Below are 24,069 nucleotides of genomic sequence, written 5' to 3' on the forward strand. Positions count from 1 at the left end.
TCCTCCCTCTGTGAGGTCGCTCGCTCGTACGACCGACCATTCTCTTCCTCCTCGCTCGTTCGCGTCGGCGCCGAAAGAGGAAAACACAGCGCCGCAGACCGACAGAATCTTCGGTCGGTACTCAACGCGGTGAACCGTCCACCTCGCGTCGCTTGTCAGTCGGTGTTGAGAAGAGCTTAGTGCTACGGGGAGCGCCGACGGTGACTGCACAGCCCACCGACCATGGCTAAGGACGGCCACTGCCCTCTCGCCGAAGCCGGCATCCCGTACTCGGTGACCGTGTTCGCTTACTTAGGACTTTTGTTCATCGTGTACCTCCTGTGCCGCATCCTGTACGCGTCATGGCAGGGATTCTACTCCTGTTACCTCGGCCGATGGCTTGGCCACAACATCAACTTGCGCAAGATGGGCGAATGGGCTGGTGAGTTCTTTGATGCACCGAATTAACCTCCCGCGCGCCACACGAACCAAGATTGGCCCGGTGTCATTTCGTGCTGCACCGGTGTCATATCGCGTTTCGGAGTAGTTTCGCACCTCCGATCTCGTCCGTGCGTGCTATTACTGAATTCGTTTGATGCGGCTTCTAGCCAGCTTTGCCGCAGAGGCCGTTCCTGCGCGTCATGCAGGACCTTGGGCCGCTTCCTTAGGGAAAGTGAGCGTGCGAAAAGGTAGTTTCTCACGTGATTTGTCAATTTTGAACTTCCTGCAGAGTTTACGAACCATAACTGAGGCGTGCCCTAACACAAGTGACGCTGAGCCACCTCTACTACTGCGTCGAGTGAGCCGCCTTTGCTGCCAATTTGACCACAGATCACCTACGACCAACTTTGTGTTGCGGCAATCCTATAAATTTGGTCTGCGGGCTCGCGTGTCCGCTCGACTGTGACTTCGAATCAGAGGCGCTGGGAAAGTTTGAAATGGCGATGCGTGTAGAGGCGGATCGAGTTTTCGCGACCGCTATCCGATGCAGCAAAAACTTTTATTGGCCTGCATCTTCTGTATACCGCGTTTTTATGCAGCCCGCACTATGCAGTTTTATGGTTGTGGCCGACTTGTGCATAGTGCGGCACACAGACCTCGAAAAACAACGGATCGTGATAGACCAGTGCCGCTATCAAGACCCCGAGGCCACTCAAAAACGCCGCGGAGACCTCGGTTCGTGATATGCACAGCGATGCGGAGGGCGCGATAAAACAATAAAATAAAAAGGCCTTTGGATAGGTCAAGTGGCGAGGTCGGGTTACTAGCGCGAATAATCGAGAAATATCTTTTTTTCTCCCATTTTTTTTTATAAGCGAGAATAAACCAGCAACGCTATATGTGGGCTCGATATAAAAACGATAGCCCTGGGATTATGGTTGACAGAGATATCGTCTGCTAGTGACACTGAGCAGCGTGCAACCCTTCTTACCGTTTGCAAAAGATTTCGTAGGAGACGTACTGCGCACTACAGCCGCGTTACGGGTTTCCGTGCTAATTCCGACAGGCGTTTCTGCTTGTCCGCGCCTTTTCCGCTACCCTACGTGCAGCGGTGGTCTTTTATTTCCTCATAGGTACAGCGGCAACATTTTTTTTCCGCGTGCGTTCAACACCGCGAGGATGGATGAACGTTGCGTGCACTTGTGTGCACAAATGGGCTCATCAGTGATCGTGATATGTCTCTACTCGCCGAAGTGCATACTCGTGTGTTTCCGGCATCGAGAGCAAAAACAATGTGACACGTACCGTTGGGATTCTCATCATCGCGCGAGCGTCAAGGTGACGCCCTTGCTTTGCCGTTAGTGCGCTCTGTGCATGAAATGACGGGACATTCTGACAGGCGACACGGGCGGCTGCGCGTGTAGTGGTTTGACTCGTAGATTTCGTGTAGTCCGCAGGTAATTATGCATGCGCCAGTCTGCTCGTGGGGCCATGGGGTTGCCGAAGAGTAACTAACGGCGACGGCAGCTTATTTAAAAGGGTTGAAAAGAGGTGTTAGGCTGCTAAGCACGACATGTAAACATGTATCACTTTGCCTTCTGTCGGCATGATCCCCAGGTCCCCTCAAGTCTGACAACTTTTTTGGCCGCAGGACCCCAACTTTGTGTTGGAAATAAAGGGTAGAGGTCGTGGGATTGAATCCCCGCCACGGCGGCCGCATTTGAATGGGGGCGAAATGCGAGCTCTAGAACACCTGTGTACTTAAATTTAGGTGCGCGACATCCCAATCCAGGTGATCCAAATTATTTCGCAGCTCCACACTATGGCGTGCCTCATAATCAGGTCGTGGTTTTGGCACGTGGAGCCCCGTAATTTAATTTTAGTTATTGACCCGTTTCGCGGCGACCCCGTGGGCGCTGCCATGTTTGATCACGTGGTGCCGCCTCCATTGCTTGCCTCCGTCCGCGTTTAATGGTTGTGTATGACGCCGGTGCGGCTTAGCAAACCTCTGTTTCGGGAGATATCGTAGACGGTGACTGGTTGGACAAAACGAAGCTTTCGCCACAGCTTCAGAAAATATGTAAAAGAGCTTTGGAAGCTGGTTAGGCTATGTCGAAACGGCCTGAGCAGCGTATATGGTGCTTGTTTTAAGAGCGAGGCTAAACATGTATTCCAAGCTATCCAAACTTTGCCCTCATGTATTGAATCAGGATTAGTGTTTTTTGCTGTTCGTTCTTTATTTGACAAATATTTTGAAGCAGCGGCTTGTCAACGCTTCTAACTAGGTAGATTTCATTGGTGCGGTCACTACCTGATTATTTTCTGCCTAATCGCTGGCAGGTGTGCTCAGTTCCGATAGATTTGTTCTTTCTGCGCGCAAGGCTTGAAGCGTAGCTGTTTCGTACATCGTAATATCTCGTAGGAAAGGCGTATTATCGCTAGTAACTCGCTTACTCTTGTGGACCGTCACGAAACACTTAGCTTCGACCATTCGCGCGCTATCGGTGTAGTCTGTCATTTATTGTGCGTATATGATGCGCATATACTATTCAAGTGGGTGCCCATGCACTTCTTAAAGGGGTGGAGACATCAAAATTTTCGTTCATGCGTTTGTTGATTCAAACGTTGCGTCATGCTTCAGGAAGCACGATACACACAGCGGGATTCATATATATCCGATAAATAATTTAATAATAGCATTATTATACCGAGCGATTTCGGTTTCGGTTTCTGGGCTCCGGGGGATGCTATGACGTCACAGAGGAGGAAACGCAACATGGCTCGGTCACGTGGGCCACAAAAAATAGTGACGTAAAACTATGCTGCGTCGTCTGCTCGCGCATACGCGTGCTATGCCAGCAGAGGTCAACTGGCGATTCGAAGTGCATGTCGCGATTATTATAATTATTGCGAAGAGCGACAACAACGGTAAGAAAATATTGCGGCTTGTGAGAGTCGGTGATTCATTCCGAAGTGCCGTAAGCTTTAGCTTCGAAGTGAAACGGAAAAGGCCTAGCCACGATATCGGCGGCGCCGAACGATCAGAGGCGGTGAAGCTGCCGTCGGTGCACAGAGTGACCACTCCTCGGACGCTGATTGGCCGCTTCGCCGTACGGCTGCCGCACAAATGGGTCCCGGGCCCGTGCGCGTCTCTCTACAGCTAGGAAATCTGGCCGTTCGCGAGCAAAACCGCCGTCGCACGGGGGCCCGCGAACGGCAAACGGCGTGCGGCGAGTTTTCGTGCCGGTAACGTAGACGGGCCCTCACATTGAGAAAGGCCAAGCGAAAGAGAGACCGCTCCGAGCTGCCGAACTATGCGACTATGCGAGGAGAGAAGCGGACAACACGAACTCCGCATATCCTGGTCCCTTTCGGAGTCGGCCGGCTACTGTTTTACACTCAAACGTGCAAAGGCCCGTCGGCACGGCAACTCGCTGCACGCAGTTTGCCATTCGCGGGCCGCCGTGCGGCGTTCGTGTTGTCCACTTCTCTCCTCCTGTGTCTGTGTCTGCACGCCTTACCCCTTCTTTGCATTATGAAAGGATTTCTATATGCCTGTAGCTCGGTCATAGTGGAGGTCATGCTCGGTCGCTCGGCTCAGCAGGCTCCGTAATCGGCATTTCGTCGCTTCTCATCATACGTCACGTTTTTGTGCTGGTGTGCTATGACGTCAATATTTTCGTTCCTCCTCTGTGACGTAGTAGCTGCCGCGCTAGCGATGGGTCTCGACTACGAGAAGGAGTTTTTATTGACTTTTTGGAGCTGAATTAAAATTATTTTGAAATGTTTGCAGCGTCCGATACCTCGTTCTGGGTGTCCTTGCATACGGAAGCAGCCAACAACATGCTTTTTATAGCCTCAAAATTTGGTGTCCCAACCCCTTTAATACGTTGGCGATAGAGTGGGTGTAAATTCCTGTGCCAGTTGGGGTAGATGTGTGTAGATACCGTGTGTGAAACTTACTATGACGTGAAGCGGCGCTACTCCCTTTGTCTAACGAGCGGTACTCATTCTTGTCGACGTTCCGGGGCTGCTACACTTTAAAGGTTAGCGATACAACGCTGGCGGATGAGCAAATTTCTGTATCCTCGAAGAAAGCCGCACATCTCGAAATGCCGGTAACATGTACGGACAATTCCAGCAACGGTCCGCGAGGGCTACACAGATTAATTCCATTCCTTAACATGTCAGTCACTATTTTTGCCGCCAACTATGCGCACGCCTTCAATCCGGCATGATTGGATCACAGTACGTTAGCGAAAACCCACTTGCATTTCCGACTGCTGATCGCACAGAAGCAAGGTAGAAGCGGTAATGGTTTCGGATTCTCCCGCTGTCGTTGAGGCGACGTGCGGCGCGCCGCCGAAAGCGCCATCTCGTTTCTTTAGAACAAACTGCTCCGCGAAAAGGCAGTATCGCTCTTCGAAGAAGTGACGCCGTGCACATGTATAGAGAAAACATTGTCAGTGACGTACCTGTAGATTGTGAGGCTAAAATGTGTTCGTGCTGTTCGCTATACATGAGCCCCATTTCTCCCCTTGTTCCAAGACGTTCTCGTATGTCTACAAAAGGACGCCCCCCCCCCCCCAAAAAAAAAAAAATCGCAGGAGCTAACTGAAATCACTATGCTAACGTCTTGAGACCTGTCCCTATTTTGTTACGATCCATTACAGTACATATTCTCCTCCCGTGAGTATAATCATCTAACGCGCCGATCTGATCGATTTGATTAGAGCTGCTGACCAAATCGGCCAACTTGCGCGAAGTGTGATTAAAAAAGAAACTCGGTGCTCTTTTATTTTTTCAAAAAGGATGAGCAGCGAAGCTGTGTGGGGCCCTTAATGGCGAACTGCACCTCCGCCGCGGGTCGGCCCGGCATTGCATTATCTTCGACCTACGTATGGGGAGTTTTCTGTCTGCACACGGACACGATCCTAGAACTATCCCTTAACAGATTCGCTGTGAAATTGGTTACGTCGTTGTGTTTTTCTTAATTAATGACGACGGCGAACACGGGAGTATAGTGAACTAGAATACTTTCTAGTGGCGCGACCGGTGGCTGCTGGGGCCAGCTCGGCTGAAGCGAGTTGACACTGACGGCCGCCAGGGGCGCTGCTGCGCCTTTTCCTAGCCTCCGGCGCGCGCGTTGGCAGCACATGGCAATGCGGTGTGTGATTTAGCTCGCTTCGCGCGCGCGCTGTCACGCAGTTAATTTTACTTTGGCGTTCGTATCTTGCTGTTAAGTAGGGATAGCAGTGAGCAGGAACTATGTAGCATTAGTGTCAGGGAATTTAACGAAGTTATGGCGAAAAGAAGAACTGATTCCCACTGTTTTGCGCCAGGCTGCCGCACCGGCTACTCGGGCGCGCCTAAAGCATCGTTGTTTGCCGCACCAAGAGACGACGAGTTGCGAGGGAAGTGGGAGCGGAACATGCGAAGGGACGACAAGAGCCTCACGGAACTATCAGCAGTGTGTGAGCACCATTTTGAAGCCCACCTCATATTGCGCGACTACGTTCACGTAATCGACGGCGTTGAAGTGCGTATACCCAGAGGCAAAGCCGTCGTTAGCTCCCGGTGCCATTCCGACGCTGCTGCCTGGGTGTCCAGCCTACCTCTCTGTTGAAACCCCTAAACAGAGGACTGAAAGGAAAAGATCTGCTTGTCAAACAATTCCACCACGAAGCAAGAAGCCGTGTCAGGACGTGAACAGCGCTGACAACGAACATCAAGAGCCGGGAGAGCTGGCTGCTACAGAATCCTCGCCTTTTTTTTCGTTTCAGGCGCTCCGTGGACTCGCTCCTTCGACGAGCTGGTGCCGCTTCGAGGACGAACGTTTCGGGTTAATTTTTGCGACGTCTTCTATGAAAATGCAAGCAAGGCTTGTGATTACGCATGAGCGAGCTGTGGTTTTCAAGCCTGTCGGAGGCAAAGTTTGTGCTGACATTTATTACCAAGGAGTGATGTGCACAGAAAAAACAGTTGCCTCTGTTGGCGACGCTGCAGCTGTACTGCAGGATGCCGAAGCAACTTGTGTTTGCAAGGGAGCAATGACGGATGATGAATATAGGCAGGTGTTACCGAACTTGACGGTGAAACTTCAGGCAGCAACATGCAGCAACAGACTCTGCGTCTTCAGCATAAAGTCGTCTACTCGTCTGCATTTTTTCACGAAGAGCATTAATCGAGCCAGCGACAGCAAGCGGCAGGCGTCAAAGCACCTTAAATTGAATAGGTGCTGAACAAGGCAATGGCAGGGAAGTTGTGGATTTTTGCAAACAAGATTTTTTTCTGATCATTTCTGCACTGAAGTCAGTTGTAAATAAAAGCTTCATATGGTGTTCATGTGTACATAGCTGTGACATCAATTTTATAATTATTACTACATCAAAAACAACACCAAAACTCACATCATAGCGGTAAATCGATCATATTTACAAGACCATTGACTTCTCTGAGCCATATATGAGCTCAAAATGCCGCATAAAATTTAGCTTAAACGGTTTACTTCTGAAAGTGTGTGGACAATAAATGGCTGTGAGTACACACACTAAATGGCATTGCTTTCGGGTCTTGATCTTCAAACCACAGCAATGGTCGCGCAAATAATTTGCTCTGTATGTCATGCTGACCGCTTGTCATTCTGCGATGGTGTTTTGCGCCAAAAAATCACTCTGCAAGTCGGAGTTTAGCAGACGACGCGACAGTAGGAATGTTGTATCCTTGCTTAGGTACGTGGTTTTCGGACGCGTTTCAATAATTAACAAGCCTAGTCACTGTAACTGACAGGCGGAGAACAGCAAGAAGTAATAAATGAGCGATTCTTATTAGTAAATGAGATGAAAAACGCAAGATGACAGACGACCTTTTCAAAACTACGCGAATTCCTGTGCCTATGAAAAGTTGCGGTGGCGCCATCTCATGGCGTCAGTTAGAAAACGGCTCGCCTGCGCCTCGCCGCTCGCGCCACTAGAGAGTATTCTAGTTCACTATACACGGGAGTACTGGCCAACGATTCAGCTGTGGAAGAGGACGACGCTGGAGCCAATCGTGATGGTGATAGTTTCGTGTTAATGTGTTAACACACGGACATGATCCTGAGGGAAGTAGCCCTTCGTTGTAAAAAAGAAAAAGAATCTTAGAAGAGATCAGCTGCAAAAGTATGAGCTGTGGTACGAGTGCATCAGCACCGAGTTTTAGGGCTCGAGGAACTGTTTAACAAATTGGAAGATAGATGCTATAGTGGTTGGTTCGTTGTCTTAGCAATAGTGTTGATACAGGTAATTTGTGAAATGACTGTTTTCCTTCTGTACTCCGCGCGTGAACATCATTTACAATCGAACAGCAATTTCTTTTATATATAATACGACGATTACACGCAATGAATGCGTTAATATCTAGGACCTTAATACATAAAAATAAATTTTCCTGGTGAACATTTGGCATAATTGAACGCTTTTATGGAGGGCATGTGTGTTTAGCCCCTACGGACGTTTCAGAAAAATGAGGGGTTCCCTTTCGTATTGGTGATGACTGTAATCTTGGTGGTTCTCGCGTCGATGCTGCGTTCTGGCGATAACTTTCGGCGGTGCTATCACTTTCGCGTGACGTAGTACGCGGCGCGTTAGATGATTCGAGCGCTTTTTTTTTTTTGCTGAACCAGCCAATTAGCGCTCACTGAAGGTGATAACTCCGAAAGTGATCATCCGAGAATGCGTCCCAGTTCATTATTCCACGAGCGATTTCAGTTTTTTGAGCAGGCGGTATGAAAGCTCGTTACGTGGTGCGCTGACGTAGGTATAGAACTAAATATAGAAACGTATCTGAGAAAGCGAAGGGTCTCTTGAGAGGGCCATTCGTTGCGACCGCGAGAAGCAGACGTATCGGGAAACAGAGGAGGCAAAGAAAACACGTCTGCGCCGCGCTGATAAGCTGAAGTACGGTGGCTCAGCGTGGGACAGATATGCCGCTTTCGTTTTAACCTTGAAAGTAAAGGAAAGAGTGACCAAAACCACCTGGGTTTCGTCTGCACGATATGACGTCAACGAGGATCGCGCGTTTTTCGCTCCTTTCATCCTTTCTTTTTCTGTTCTTTCCTTCGCGCGAACGAGGAAGCGTAATTTAGCAACCTGGCTGGCGTCGCCGGACTGAATCGACGCCATAACCTCGCCGGTTTTTCTGTGGCGAGGAAAAACCGCGCATGAGAATGCCTGGTTTTCTCGGCTTGAAAACGCGTCGCGCCGGAATTCTTGTTTACGAATCCTAAACCCCTCAACTCGATCTCTCTCTCTCTCCCCTCCTTCCCGCGCCCCTATGCGCGTGTGCCTCTGTGTACTGATGCAAGTACGATGTTGATCTCACCTGTACACCATGAAAAGGGTTGAACGAACCGTAGGGTTGTCTTGCTAAAATTACTGGAGGGGAGTCTTGTGGCTTTATTTATTCACTTTATAATAAATTTCTGAACAATCATGTTTATCTAAATGCATAAGGGCAATAGATCTCTGCACATGAATAGTCGTTTGAAATTTTTACGTTTATTAATGCAATATATTGTTTAAAATTGTCACTTTGCAAGGCCACATGGTCATTTGAAGCCAAAAGCACAAAATTTCGGTAAATTCATGTGCTAACCTACTAACCATCATTCCCCTGCTGGCTGAATCGTCATGCCTGCTACCTCTTGGGGACACTAGCTTCAGATTTCCCTTGAGTAATATCTGCAGGAAACGCTATGGAATGCACTGTTTCTCACGTCTATTGCCATGTGAGCAGACTGGTAGGCCTGCCAGCAGCTGCAATCGTAGCTGTAGCGACCGTCCGTCACTGTACATTGTCCCCGCTTGGGTGTCACCACTATTTGGTAGCTCGGTTTAGCAGAGGCAAATAATACACGTTTTGACAGGTTGAGAACGGGGAGAGTCAGCTAGCTTTATTCTAAAGCAAAGGCAGGTTTGCCGAGTGGCTTTGGTGGCGCCCCTGTCGGGCAGCCACTTCACTTCCGAGGAAGAGCAGGGGGCAATAACCTGCACGTTGAGGCAAGGCGAGGTAATATGGACTTCCCAGAAGCGGGGACAACGTATAGTGACGTACGGTCGCTACATGGCTGTGTGAATGAGGACTGTACATCCAATTTTTGTGCCACTTAATATGAAAAGGATTACCATTTTACTCTTTTGTTCTTGACATACTAGGGATGTTTCAGCAATCGCTGTCCCCAATTATTAAATACAGGTTTTCTCAAAATTACAGTGGCCTATTTGCTGCCCTAAATTTATAGTGATGTTGGACACCAGAAACCGTGCAGTTGATTGTACAATCAAAGCCAATCAGTACTGCAGGAATGTCAACTTAGTAGAGCCCATGAGCAACGAAAATCGGCAACGAACACATGTGTAATGTTCTGCATTGCTATTGTTAAAGAATGCTTTGTACGAAAATAATTGTAATGCCAGTGCATTTTGCATGACGTTGTGAGGTGGATATTTCAAAACTGGTGCTGTAGTCCCTGGATTTTTCACTAAGTGAGCTGCCTTCACTTACTGCATTGCATTGCCAGCATTGCAATGTGTGCTTAAGTTAATAATTCAAACATTAATTCTTGGGAATGTGAAGAAGGAAAAAACAATACAGCGCTGACTATCAACAAAAGTTTTATTAGGAAGAGGAAACTATATGTAGGGCGATGTGCAATATTGCCAGTGATGTTTTTTCCTTCACCATGTCCCGCCTTTTCACGCTGTACCGAGAATGAACCAGCATCAAATTGCCCAACTTTGAAGTACTACTGCAGTTTAAGATGCTAAATAGTGAATCTTGTTAAAAGAACTGATTAGTGATAATGACACAAATTTTTATGACCGCTGCTGCTATGACTGTAAGCTACTATGGATTATAATCTTGGCTTTAATCTTCTGATTTTATTAATTGGGGACAGTCATTGATTAAACAGTTAGTGCTGTTGTCCATTTTGACAATTGCACATCCCAGATCTTGGCAAAGTGTGCTGGTTTAGTGAACTCAACTCTCATTTTATGTTAAAAGCGCACACACATGCACGCATACACACACATTGCTGCTTCCTTGGCAGAACAATGGCTTTCTCACAGGCTTGTTTTCCAACACAAAAGAATTGCCCATTGTGACAAGCCTTGAGGAACTTCAGCTCCTTAATACTCCGGTCCTGGTTTCCTAAAGGTTTTCTGTAGCAAGCAGAGAACCAGTTTGTCTTGCACATCCCTTTGCATTTGGTTAAGCCAAAATGGGCCGGTCGTGTCACACCTGAGCCTAGAAAAGTATATTGTCACAATTAATTCTACCAGTCAAAATCAGAATTTTTATTAGTAAAGGCTGAGTGATATTGCGAGTGTTTAGTATACAGAAGGAGGTTCCATAGTCAGAGACTGTAGTGTGATCTCTTGTACAAAATTATTAAACTGCCATTATAATCATAAAAAATAATTATGAAAGTTAAACTAGGGTTTATTTCTGCAACAGCTAACAAGAAATGAAATTGATTTCATACTTTCTGCTGATCCCAGCATAGTGCATGATGTAGAACGTAGGTAGGGTAAAGTGCAGTGATCATAGGTTAGCGAGGGCTAGGATTCACCTCAATTTGAAGAGAAAAAGAGTAAAATTGGTCAAGGAGAAATAGGTAAACCTAGAGACAGTAAGTGTAAAAGCAGACTAATTCAGGTTGGTACTTGCAAACAAATATGCAGCCTTAGAACAGAGAGATGATGATGACATAGAGGTAATGAATGAAACTGTAACTGGGCTGGCTTCAGAGGCAGAAATTGGGAGGCAAGGCACCAAGGCAACCAGTAGAAAAGCTCTCCCAAGTAAGAAGGGTTCTTATAATGAAATGCCAAAGAATGGAAGTGTCCAACTCAAGAGATAAGATAGAATTCGCGGAACTGTCAAAACTGATCAACAAGGTGAAAAGTGATGTTCGAAATTATGACATGAGAAGGACTGAAGAAGCCGTAAAAAAATGGATGCAGCCTGAAATCAGTGAGAAGGAAACTTGGCATAGGACAGACCAAGGTGTATGCACTGAAAGATAAGCAGGGCAATATCATCAGCAATCTTAATGGTATAGTAAAAGGCCAGAAGAATTCTTTACTGACCTGTACAGTACCCAGAGTACTCAGGATAACTCCATTCAAAACAGTAATGAACAGGATACAGAAACTCCTCCTATAACTAGCGATGAGGTCAGAAGGGCCTTGCAAGACATGAAATGAGCAAGAGTGGCAGGAGGAGATGGAACAACAGTCGATCTAATCAAAGATGGAGGAGACATAATGCTTGAAAAACTGGCGGCTCTCTATACGAAGTGTCTATCGACTGTAGTGGTCCCAGAAAACTGTAAGGATGCGCACATTATACTAATCCACAAAAAGGGAGACGTTAAAGAATTGAAAAATTATAGACCCATTAGCTTACTCCCAGTATTATATAAAATATTCACCAATATAATCTCCAATAGAATAAGGGCAGCACTAGACTTTAGTCAACCAAGGGAACAGGCTGGCTTCACTTAGGGATACCCTGCAATGGATCACATCCGTGTCGTCAGTCGAGTAATAGAGAAATCCACGGGGTACAACAAGCCTCTCTATGGCTTTCATAGATTACGAAAAGACATTTGCTTCAGTAGCGATACCAGCAGCCATAGAGGCATTACATAATCAAGGAATACAGACCGCTTACATAAATACCCTGGAAAATATCTGCAGAAATTGCACAGCTACTTTAATTCTACACAAGAAAAGTAGGAAGATACCTATAAAGAAAGAGGTCAGACAGGGAGACACAATCTCTCCAATGCTATTCACTGCGTGCTTGGAAGAAGTATTCAAGATATTAAACTGGGAAGGCTTAGGAGTAAGGATCGACGGCGAATATCTCGGCAACCTTCAGTTTGTCGCTGACATTGTCCTGTTCAGCAACACTGCAAACGAGTTACAACAAATGATTGAGGACCTTAACAGAGAGAGTGTAAGAGCAGGGTTGAATAATAATATGCAGAAGACAAAGATAATGATGAATAACTGGGCACGGGAACAAGAGTTCAGGATCGCGAGTCAGCCTCTAGAGTTTGTGAAGGAGTACGTTTACCTAGGTCAAATAATCACAGGGAACCCTGATCATGGGAAGGAAATTCACAGAATAAAAATGGGTTGGATTGCATACGGCAGGCATTGTCAGCTCCTGACTGGAAGCTTACCATTATCATTGGAAAGGAAGGTGTACATTCAGCGCATTTTACCAGTGCTGACATATGGGGCAGTGACTTGGAGACTGACAAAGAAGCTTGAGAACAAGTTAAGGATCTTGCAGAAAGCGATGGAATGAGGAGTTCTAGGCATAACGTTAAGAGACAGAAAGAGAGCGGTTTAGATCGGAGAGCAAACAGGTATAGCCAATATTCTAATTGACATTAAGAGGACAAAATGGCACTGGGCAGGCCATGTAATGTGCAGGTTAGATAACCGTTGGACCATTAGGGTTACAGAATGGGTAGCAAGAGAAGGGAAGCACAGTACAGCACTGTAGAAGACTAGGTGGTGTGATGAAATCAGGAAATTCGCGGGTGCTAGTTGGAAACGGTTGGCACAGGACAGGGGTAATTGAAGATCGTAGGGCAAGGCCTTTGTCCTGCAGTGGACATAAAATAGGCTGATGATTATGATGATGATGATTATGAAACTATGGGGATAGACATTGGAGGATAACAAAGAAAATTGAGAAGCTAGCAAGCATACACTGAGAGATATAATAAAAAATCATAGGTGTAACAATAAAAAACAGGACGGCAGTGCAAAGAGAGTTGTCTACTTGCATTCCAATAAACAGCGTAATGCATTTGTTGTTATTTATTACTTCATAAATGCCAAGCAGGCCTATGCCTTGCACTCAAACTGATAGGCCATTAATTTAATTTTTGTAGCCGACTGACATGGCTTAGGTGACTTCTCAATATTTTTAACATGGTAGATCAGTTACTGACAATGTTACCTGTGCCATTTCGGAGTCTCGTAGACAGCATCCACAGCTATGTTGATGACAATAGAGGATAAAAAGACTAGTTGTCTTTGAACATGGATACTCTGCTATCAGCACGCTGTATCGACAGTTCTCTTTCGTTATAACTGATTTTGAGCTCATGGCTTCTGAACTTGTTTTTCAGTTGTCACTGGTGCTTCAGATGGCATTGGGCGGGCCTACTGTGAAGAGGTACGGTATTTTTTCCCACCCTTCTACAATCTCTGCAAGTGGTTCCTTAGTGATGAGCGTCATTTCACTCTTTTCCTTTTTTTGTTCCAGCTTGCTGCACGGGGCCTCAACATCGTGCTCATTAGCAGGACACTAGAGAAGCTCGAGACTGTGGCTCGGGAGATTGGTACGTGGCTGTCTCATTGCTGGCTGCTCAGGCCAGGGTTCACTATTAGAGTTGAAGCACTAGGGAAAAATGGGGACGAAAGGATGGACATGGACAAGTGCCAACTTCGAACTTTATTTTAGAGTGGCACTGTTGTATGGGGAGGGGAATGGTGGGGAGGAGAGGTGAAGCCACTCGTGCACTCGGTGATGACAGTTGACATAGTGTCTCAACACGGGGCTGCTCGCAGCACTCCTCCAATAATCTGAATTACAGCCAGTGTGCTGGAGAAGCGACTAATGGAACAAGGCAGTATGGTGCAGGAAACAGGCTGTGTGTGCACGGCCAGTTATGCACAAAAAAAAAAAAAGAAAAACGGCCAAGAGTACGGACACACAATTTTAGCACTGCAGTACATGCTTGTTGTGCCTAAAACGATGACACTGTGCACATTTATGCTTTCTGCACTTCCATATGGCAGTCACACCAATCACAGGAATGGAGTGAGCCAGCGTGTCATGATGTCATGACACAGTATCCACCTCCTGGGCATACATATTGAAAGTGTTTTGCAGAAGCAAGTAATTAATAGTAAATTATTTAGGGTAAGTTGATCCTTGCGAGTACTTTTCTGCCTGGTTTAAAAGACGGGGAAAGAAAGAACGGTTTGAAAATGTAATGATTGGCCTTCCTTCTAAGGGTGCATGAAGAAATGTCAGATTGTGGATTGTGTACCTGTGACGGTCTGTGTACTGATTGAGAGTAGTCAGCGATGATGGGACACACTGTCACATAAATTAAACACTGCCTGTGCACCTCCCATAATATTAATCGATGTTCATCGGGCACACGTGCCGAATTTTCAGATTTTGCCAAACAGGCTTTTACGATAACCGACCTTTGCACAGAATGTTCTGCTTAAAGAAGCCAGTGCAGCACACAAAGTTGCCAGCACATGCATTTGATAGAACTAGGGAATAATTTGCTTGCCAAGAGGTCAGCTTCTGCCAATCTTAACTGATTATCCCTGCAACTGCAGAGGAGGCGTCCAATGTCAAGACCAAGGTGATTGCCGTTGACTTCACTTCTGGCGGCGAGATCTACGACACGATCCGGAGGGAACTGCAGGGTCTGGAGATTGGAGTGCTTGGTAAGCGTTACTTCGTAGCCTGCTTCCCTGCTTCTTCCCACATTTCGGCTGTGGGAAGCATTTCGGTGCAGCCATTGGCGCAGGGAGCACCGGTGACTCACCGTGGTGGCTCTTTGTCTATGACATGTTACCCCCAGAACGCAAGGTCACAGACTTGGTTCCCAGGTGCAACGGTTTCATTTCTGTGGGAGCAGAAATGCTTGTTTTGTCCCAGGAACTGCAGCACCTGTTGCAGCTTTTATATTGAGGTTTGTTTGGAGGAGCGCCAAATGATGGGACAAGAAAAGATGAACAGAAGGGTGCCCTTGTGTTGTCTTTTCTTGTCCCGTTGGTGAGTGCTCCTCGAAATAAGTTTCGGAATCTACCAACAAGCTCAGTTTTCAACCCTTCTGCTCTTGCATTGCTTTGGAATAAATAAATAAATAAATAAATAAATAAATAAATAAATAAACAGTAGTGTTTATTCAAGCGATGGTAATAATTTATTTAAGTATAGCTGTTGGATGACTCATTCCACAATATAGAAAATAGCATTGTTTTCCTGCTCTTATGCATAGATGAAATGTATTGTTGTGAGTGTGCCTACTTACTACTATTAACGTTACCGACCATCTTAGGTCCAATGCCCGGCCCTTCGAAACAGCGACGGGTTTTGGATTTATTGTTCAAATACCTGACAGAAATTGGTCAAATAGGAAAGCTTTAAGAATTGCATCCTTCCTATACAAAAGCCTAAATTTACCCGCCATGTCACCTGTAAAATTAGTATCAGGTCCAGTCGGACATTTCATATTTATTTTTATCCTTTTTTTTTCTCCCACTCTTATCTGAAATCTTTTAATCCCATTCCCCATTCCTATACAGAGTAGCATGCCAGCGGTTATATACACGCCGGCAAAATTCTCTGTTTTTCTAATAAAGAGCCCTCTCTCTCTCTCTCTCTATTATTCTGTTTTTTTTTTTGTTTCTAGTCTTCCTGCTTTGTTTGTCCGAGTGATTTATAACTGCTCATTTGTAGTCAGAACCTTACTTGGTCCTGCATAGCTTTGTTTTCATCATTATTTCTGGACCTTGTGTAGGGAGCTGGCTTGTTTGAAAGCCAACATTTTGCTTCTGCCGTCTTCCAACAGTGAACAATGTTGGCGTCAGCTACGTCTACCCCGAGTTCTTCAGCGTTGTTCCTGATGGCGACAAGGTGAGTCGCGCATTCCTCAAAATGGTATAGACTTGCGGTAAATGTTCCGAGTTCCTGTTCATAGCATGCCGGCGTGTGAACCACAAAGGTAATTTGATTCCGATAAAGGAAGATGTGGTGATTGTTTTATTTGATGTACTCATTCATGCTCATTCCTAACCAGTGATCATTGGACAGCATCTCAACGTTGATATAAGGAAGTTTATTTGACACTATCGTATCCTGTTATAGGGTCACAAAAGTGAAAATGCAATGAAAGCACCAGCTTTAAGAAGTTATGTGCCCTGAACCCTTTCACTTGTTAACGTAGCCTTGTGAAAGGTAACCTAATGAGCTTTGCAATGGCTCTTTTAATGGTTAGTGTTCCATGCTGCTGTAGCAGTATTGTGGTTTAAGGTTGCTTCACCGAACAGTGGAACAAATGTTCATTCTAGGGTGCCTGTGATAGCGTATTACAGTATAGTTGGTTATCTAGTCCTGTTTTAACCTTAATTTAACGCTATTTCAGGTCATGGACAGCATCATCCGGGCCAACTGTGTTGCCGGAACCATGGTAAGACTTGATTGCACTCCCTTTTGTTTTGGTACATATCTTCAACGTCATCATTGTAATCATCGTCACAACTTCTGATACAACTATGCTGGAACATTTTGTCTCTGCCAAAACTTCAGATGACTCGCATCTGCCTGCCCCAAATGGATGAGCGTCGCCGTGGAGTGATCATCAACGTGTCTTCCATCTCCGCCATGCATCCACTGCCTCTGCTCAGCACGTATGCGGCCTCCAAGGTAAAGCTGGGTCACTTGGACTTCTAGAGATACACTGAAGGCAAATATTAAGCCAGGCTGAAGTGATATTTTAGTGCTCCAAAGTCTCCAAAGCATCACTCTTAACAAAGGAAAACCTTTCGTAAGTGATAAAATGACATAAAACTAGGGCATGTGTGGTGGCGCCATTGTGAGATTGCAGTAACAGCTCCTACGATGTAACATGTCCTGGTTATTACGGGTAAACAGTAGCCGGGCATTGCTAATAAAGGGGAGCCGATTACCTTCTATTTCAATATGATATAAAATTCAGTTTGTGGAATCCTCATGGATTTTCTGAATGAAGGACCAACTGAAGCTGCCTTATGACACCGCTATATTGGTGATATTTCTGGCATTGTGGAGTCTTCTATGTGTAGCCACTTGAGTCAAAGCTGTTGGTAGTGTTCTGCAGAGCATTTATTTATTTATTTATTTATTTATTATTACCCTCAGGGCTTACAAGAAGCATTATAGAGGGGAGGGGCATTAGAATATCAGTACTTATAAAATATGTACAAGGAGAAGTGAAGAACAGTTATACCGCAAATAATATACAGCAACAAATACAATAGCGCAGCAATAAAGCAACAATAATAACAATAAAGCACAAAAGTAACAAGGCAAAAATAAACACTTAAAAATCAAGTAACAAGAATATCAAAAATGAAAACATGGAATAATAGCAATGAAAGAAAACGATAGCAATAGGTGACAACGTGATAGTGACGCTAGAGACTGTCCATGCAGCTGTCCACGATCTAGAGACTGTCCATGCAGCTGAGGTTTATGACCTGTTTGTCGTGGGAGACTTAAGAATGGGATTGTGCGGTCTCGTCAACTAGCTTTCCGTACAGCTAACACACATTGTGGGGTTTATAGAAGGTGTAATCTAACAGCAGTTTAGATTGATGCAATGTTTGCCTCTAGAGTGTGTGTTTAATGTGAGAATTGTAGTTAAGGAGGGATATAGAACATTTGCTGTGAGCCAGGCTTTTTGCAGTGCGTGATGGTGCGCACGAAATGAAACACTAACTTTTGGAGAAGACATTATCTTCTCTGGAGTTATGTTCTGCAGAAAAGGTTGCTTACAGTGTGCTTAATGCCCCCCATCGTGGAATGATGCCTCTAACCAGTCTCGGTATGACTGCTTACCTCATTTCTGAAGCCACAAGGCATGCTAGATGCACAGAAACCTGTTTGAAAGGATGTTTGTGTGCCATTTGCATGCCTCCGTATGTCTAACCTTCACAGATCTATGCCGATCTCGGCAACTGATAATGGAAGAACACGAAGCTGTATGATCGGGTTCTCGCACCTTTTGTTGAAAGTACTAGAGGGCTGTCTGCTAGCTGTTCTTAGTGATGCTTAGCACTTTGTTGTCCGTGGGAAAATAGGCTGTTCTTGGTTAGTCTAGTAAACAATTTTTTTAGTGCTGCAGCAAATGCTTGATATTAAAATGCATGGTATGAATTTGTAGAAGAAGGAATGTGCTTTCTAAATGGTATTATTGTGAAGCAAACGTTTGTTAACAAATATCTGAAAAAATTTATTTAATAAAAAAGTTTGTAATGAAAATGACCAAACTTCGTAAAAACATTGATGCTGCTTTGCACTTAGAGAACATTAAACAAAATTTCAAAATATACATTTTGAACAAAGAGGCTGTATGAGGCAAAGAGGCTGAAAAAAAAAAAAGATTTTTTTTTCTTGTGCACTGTGAAGAGAGTGCTTCACTTCTTTGTCCTTGCGGTAATTGTTACCATGCTGTAATGCAATTTGCAGGCCTACATGGACAACCTGTCTCAGGGACTTCATGCTGAATACAAGGATCGTGGCATCTACGTTCAGGTAAGCTCCCAGGTGGCGCTACTGCTGTTTCTGAACCACCATCCTTGCATGTGCATGTGTGTGATTGGGCACAAGTATTTAGCTTCCAAAACTGGTGGTAATGTCGCTTGCCTGTTCAGCGTGTATTTGATTGCACCAGTTTCCCGGCATGGGCAGGTTTGGGTGCTTCGAGTCCCGAAACGCGGGTCTGCCGTCTGTAAAGTGTAGTTGCAAGTCACATACAGTAGTGAATAAAGCGATGGGACATTGTGGTTTCCTGTGAAAACTTCATTGCCTATGTTTTTAAGCTATTAGTTGCCGTTCTTTTTCTCCCGGTAATGTAAAGTAGGCTGCCTGCTGTTGCAGCCAAAGGGACAGAGATAGGCTAAAATTTGTTTATCGACGGTGCTTTAAAGCTCCACTTTCCACTTTGTTCATTTCATGGGGCTCACTGATTCCTACATTTCCGAGTTGGTGGGGCTCTGTGCGCGTTTTTAAAATTGTCTCTCCGTCTTTGACCTCTGGTGATATATTAAATCTGCAGTAGCCTGCCAAGCATTTCACTAGGCCAACCTCTACAGTTGTTGAAATTTTTCTCACCGGCACACAAGTATTGCCACATACTGTGTAAATACATTCTTGGAATACACAAATTGCGTGCATTTTTGCGGGCTTGTGCGGTCTGAGTAACGTAAAATGGCAGTGCATGTTCAAGAGACTATTAGGCAAGGCTTGCGGTCTGGCACAACGCAGCACCAACTTTGTGAGCAGTTTAACTCAGGGAAGCCAAATGCAAAATATCATCTTTTTGTTCACTTCTGTAACTCTAGGTCAGGATCCCCTGTTACTAGTACTTGTGGTACAACTTGTTGCATTAATAGCACTGTCCTGTTTTCTTATGATTTCCAGTGTATCTTATTTATTATAAATGGGCACAGCTCGAAGGGATGCTTGAAAAAGACAGTGTAAGCAGAAAGCAACGAGATTTTAGTTGAAGACAACCTTATTGGCAAACATGGTGGCGTGTGTGTAAGCCCAATGTTGATTGCTCTATCGGAAGATAAGTTTTTTTGGTGGCTCTTAATAGTGTCATGCAGGCTTTGTCAAACTAAATTTATTGGCTTGGTTCTTTTTTTTCTGAGATCACCTGTTTACTTTCTTCATTTATGTTCCCCTTGGCTATCACTGGTTGTGTCTGTCTGTGCATGTCATTATTAGCTTCTGTGAAATGAAGTTAAGCTTTTAGTTCATGCCTATGGTGTCTGTTTCTTTGTCCTTGTGTTTTCTGTGCTTTGTCTGTTATCAGGGATATGTGCTAACTTGTCATACTTTCTCTTCCAAAATTAAGTCTCTTGTCGCAGCTGCGGCATCTAATATCCAACAGCACTTATCTGCCAATGCCACTCATGGTGTTGTTGCTGCAGATACGCTTAAGATATACTGCTTATTGAAAAAGCAGACTTACTGCAAATTGCAGCACGTTAATCTTTTTACTGCAAAATGTCCCCATTTGTGGCGTGAACACCTTGTCGTAACTTGCAGCATTCGTGAGGGACATAACAGTCTCGCCTGCTCGATGGTCCCACCGTTGGCAGTCGTAAGCTTTAAACTGATTAAGCCGTGTCGTTTTGCTATGACTGGGCCATCGTGAAAGCTGAAAGGCTAAGGTGGACTCGGACACCTGTATCATAGAGGCTGCTTGCTTGGAAGGTGCATGGCTTCTAACAGTGTGAAGCAGTGGATGCAACTCCTTTGCTGCCTTCTTCCATTTCCAGTCTGTGATGCCGGCTTACGTGTCCACGAAGATGTCCAAGATCCGCAAGGCCACCTACATGGTGCCAACAGCCACCACCTACGTCCGGGAAGCCCTCGACACTGTCGGCATTGAGCACGCCACCTATGGCTATGGTCCACACAAGTTCAGGGTACGGTCCCACAAACTTGACATCTCCCCCCCCCCCCTCCCCCATAGCAACAAATCGCAATACTATTGACTCCCGTCAATTCAAGCCTTGCGGGGCCGCAAGGTTTTGTCGAATTATCCGAAAGGTTGAATTAGTAAACAGTGGCACAATGAATTAACTCGGATCTTTTTTTTTATTGTTTGAGGTAATCTATGATGTCTTTTTTTGCTTCTCCCTCATGAAGAGCAACCTAAGCCACATGCGATGAAGAGCGCCAACATGTTTGAACGCTTCCTCAGCGCTGGGCTGAAAATAAATGTTCGGCAGCGTTGAGCCCAGCCTCAACATCAGTCACTCTCGTGACATCAACACGAAACAAACGGGAATGGATGGTTTCATGGGTGGAAAGAGCATTGGCCACTATAAGTTAAGAATAAGACAGCTTCACGCCTAGGAAAGCAGTAACTCCTTCTGCTGAATTGTGTTTTGAAGCTTTTTGTAAACTCTGTGCACATGAGGGGAACCGGTGGGGTCGAATTAACTAAAGTGGCGTGCTTTCAGCTCCGAATTGAATGAGTTTCTCTTTCATAGCAATGTATGCTTTCTTCCTTCTGTCACCAGTTACGTGTATTATGACGTACTGCACTGTTTGGCATGGTTGCTTCAAGTTCACTGCCTTCTCGTGTTTTACGCGACTTGTTCTGTTACACTCGTGTAAAACTTGTACTGACCCCAAACTACCTCTGACGTTTTGAAATATGGTTTGCATAAACGAGAACCCTGTGCCTTGCTGTCACAATGATCGTTGGCAAACATGGCAGCGTTATGGTCCACGGGGGAGCTACAAATTAAAAAAAAAAAATGATACAGCTGCAGTTCTGTGTGTGACCTCACCAGGGTAAAAGTTGTAAATTTTTTGGCTGATGAGGGACAAGAGCGCCAACATGGCAGGAGCTGGCCACGTGTTTTGAGGAATAAGGGAGGATTAGGTCGCGGTGTGCCGCTGGTCCTAGTATGAAGCTTGCATTCACTTGGCATTGTACCGAGGGCAATTAGGGGCAGACAGTACAGGAGCCTTTCTTTTGTTGCTTTGATGCAACCCATAGATTTTGTTACACTGCACTGAAATGGTAAGTGGTACGCTCCAAGGAGGTGCGAGCAGTTGCGTAGCCATTAGACAAATGCCCGTAGCATTGCTATTTCGGCATAATTCGAGAAACATTCTTGCGGCTGCACTGTCATTGTAGACTGGTGCATCGTTGCCACAACATAACACATTTTCAAGCTCAAGGTGGTTTCAGGGCCTCTCCTGGTAAGGTTCACTGAACAACTAGGGTATTTGCATATCTTTGACCTCTGAGTCAGTGTAGCTTCACCCAATATTCTGACGTGCACTTGTTCAGCTGAGTTATTGGGGATGGCTACTCGGATGCACAGATAAGTGAATTTTTCCACTTCAGTTTTAAAGGCTCACTAAAGACAAAAACAACCGCTTTAGCAAGATATTTGCTAGAGTATAACAATGGATTCCATTGTTGTTTCATGCTCAGGCTCTGGTTCAACGCAAGCTCATGGAGTGCCTACCCCACAGCGTTTTCATGAACATCTCGAAAGCGTCCCTGCTCCAGATTCGCAAGCTCTACTACAAGAAGAAAGGAATCGAGGACACCTTCCTGGGAAAGCGCAGCTCCTCAGCCAATGCCGTGGGCGACGTGGCAGAGCAGGTCAAGAGCCAGTGAAACAGAGCCAAGGCATTGTCAATCTTTCCAGCTTCTCTGGTGCACGTCGGCACACGACAACAACGTGCACGGAGTGGTCATCACTTTTTTCACCTGTAATGAATGCTCGGACGGGAAAGGGGTGTGCTACTAGTTAATATTGCTACAGTTGAATCCCGCTATAACGAAATTCACGGTGCACGAAAAAAAATTCGTTCTCGCGGAACTTCGTTATCGCAAAAATTTGACGTGAAACGCAGAAAGAATTGCCCAAGCAGCAGCAAAGGCGTTTAATGCCAAAAATCTGTAAGCTTGGTTTGCTTACGCTTCACGGCGAGCAATGCCGTCACGCGATTTTCGCACTGCACAGGTACAGCTACGAGTTCCCTTAAAACAGCGCGGCGTGGCACTTTTGCCTAACGGCGGACGCTTGTCCGAGCCATCCATGTTTGTGCAAAGCAGCACTGTGATGCGTTTTTTGCTGTGTTTGCCGCCGTGACAGCGCTGCCCCTTGAAGTCGAGCGTCCTAGCCGGCAACATCTCGTAGAATAGCCCGGTCTCGTCGGCGTTGTAAATGTCTGCAGGCGCGAAGTTGCTTAAAATTCCGGCCATGTTACTCGCCTTCCAAGCAGCTGCTCCGTCCACGTCTGCTGACATTGACTCGCCGCACAACACTTTTCCAACGATGTTATGGCGGGCCTTGAAACGGTTTAGCCAGCCAATGCTGGCTTTAAAATCATCAATGCCAAGTAGGCATGCATAGTTCAAGGCTTTCTGCTGGACGATGCTTCCGGACAGGGGGACGTTGCTGGCTCGTGCTTCCACAAACCACGCATGCACTGCTTTGTCCAACTCTTCATGGAGGGGCCGCGTCACCTTTTTGTGCTTCGAGGATGTGCCTGAAGCAAGTGCCATTCTCACGCTGTCCTTATTGCCTAGAATCGTTGACAGCGAACTTGCAGGAATTCCGAAGTCTTCAGCAATTGCCGCTTTCTTCCTTCCGCTTTCTGCTTGGGCGATTATTTGAGCTTTTTGCTCAAGGGAAAGAGTTTTGCGTTTTTTCACTTGCGTTGCCATCGTGTCCTGCGGATGAAAACTCGTCGTTGTCGAAGAGAAAGGCAGCGAGTGAACAACGCGACCACGACACAAAGCCAAAATGGCGGAACTGCAATCACGTGATTTCATGCTTAATGTGGCTTTGGATTTGACTTGGACTTCTCGCCAATAAAACTAGTTTCGGTTTCGATTTTGAACGCGAAAATTTCGTTGAAGCGGAAACGCTCTGCAAAAATGGTTCGTTGTGCAGAGAAATTTAGGCCATTAATTCTTATAGGATACTCGCGGGGAATAAAAAATTATTCGTTGTCGCGGAAATTTCGTTGTGGCGGGATTCAACTGTAACACTTATGAGGAAGAGAGGTTCTACGTTTGTCCTTTACTTTTTTTTTTACAATCACACTGATTCTTACTATTGCATTTTCGTCTCGCATTTGGACATTTCTGAGAAGACCTTGTCACTTGTTCCAGTGCCTTGCATTCCATATATCATTTGTACAGAGATGTGCCGTGCTTTCTTTCTTTATTGTTTGTTCGTGGCGTTTTCAGTTTGTCGCTCTGTGAAATAAAGGTGAATAAAGGTTTTGTGAAAAGTACTA

General features: G+C 45.6%; 1 protein-coding gene across 1 annotated transcript; it reads left to right on the plus strand.

The window, feature by feature from the left end:
- The first annotated feature begins 82 nt into the window (after positions 1 to 82).
- On the plus strand, positions 83 to 24,069 carry LOC135899424 (very-long-chain 3-oxoacyl-CoA reductase-like). The gene is made up of 10 exons (XM_065428668.2): positions 83 to 421; positions 13,619 to 13,665; positions 13,756 to 13,831; positions 14,850 to 14,960; positions 16,091 to 16,155; positions 16,664 to 16,708; positions 16,828 to 16,944; positions 18,748 to 18,813; positions 20,568 to 20,717; positions 22,247 to 24,069. Exons 1-10 carry the CDS (start codon positions 223 to 225, stop codon positions 22,433 to 22,435), a joined length of 1,065 nt encoding a protein of 354 aa, XP_065284740.1. The 5' UTR covers positions 83 to 222; the 3' UTR covers positions 22,436 to 24,069.

The sequence above is a fragment of the Dermacentor albipictus genome, chromosome 10, assembly GCF_038994185.2.
Source record: "Dermacentor albipictus isolate Rhodes 1998 colony chromosome 10, USDA_Dalb.pri_finalv2, whole genome shotgun sequence".
NCBI classification, from domain to species: domain Eukaryota; kingdom Metazoa; phylum Arthropoda; class Arachnida; order Ixodida; family Ixodidae; genus Dermacentor; species Dermacentor albipictus.

Bases quoted from the DNA above. Each gene is read 5' to 3' on its own strand.
- LOC135899424 (XM_065428668.2), top strand. From the start codon at position 223: ATGGCTAAGGACGGCCACTGCCCTCTCGCCGAAGCCGGCATCCCGTAC. The intron at 13,832-14,849 runs GTACGTGGCTGT...CTGCAACTGCAG, and splicing joins GACTGTGGCTCGGGAGATTG to AGGAGGCGTCCAATGTCAAG. The intron at 14,961-16,090 runs GTAAGCGTTACT...GTCTTCCAACAG, and splicing joins TCTGGAGATTGGAGTGCTTG to TGAACAATGTTGGCGTCAGC.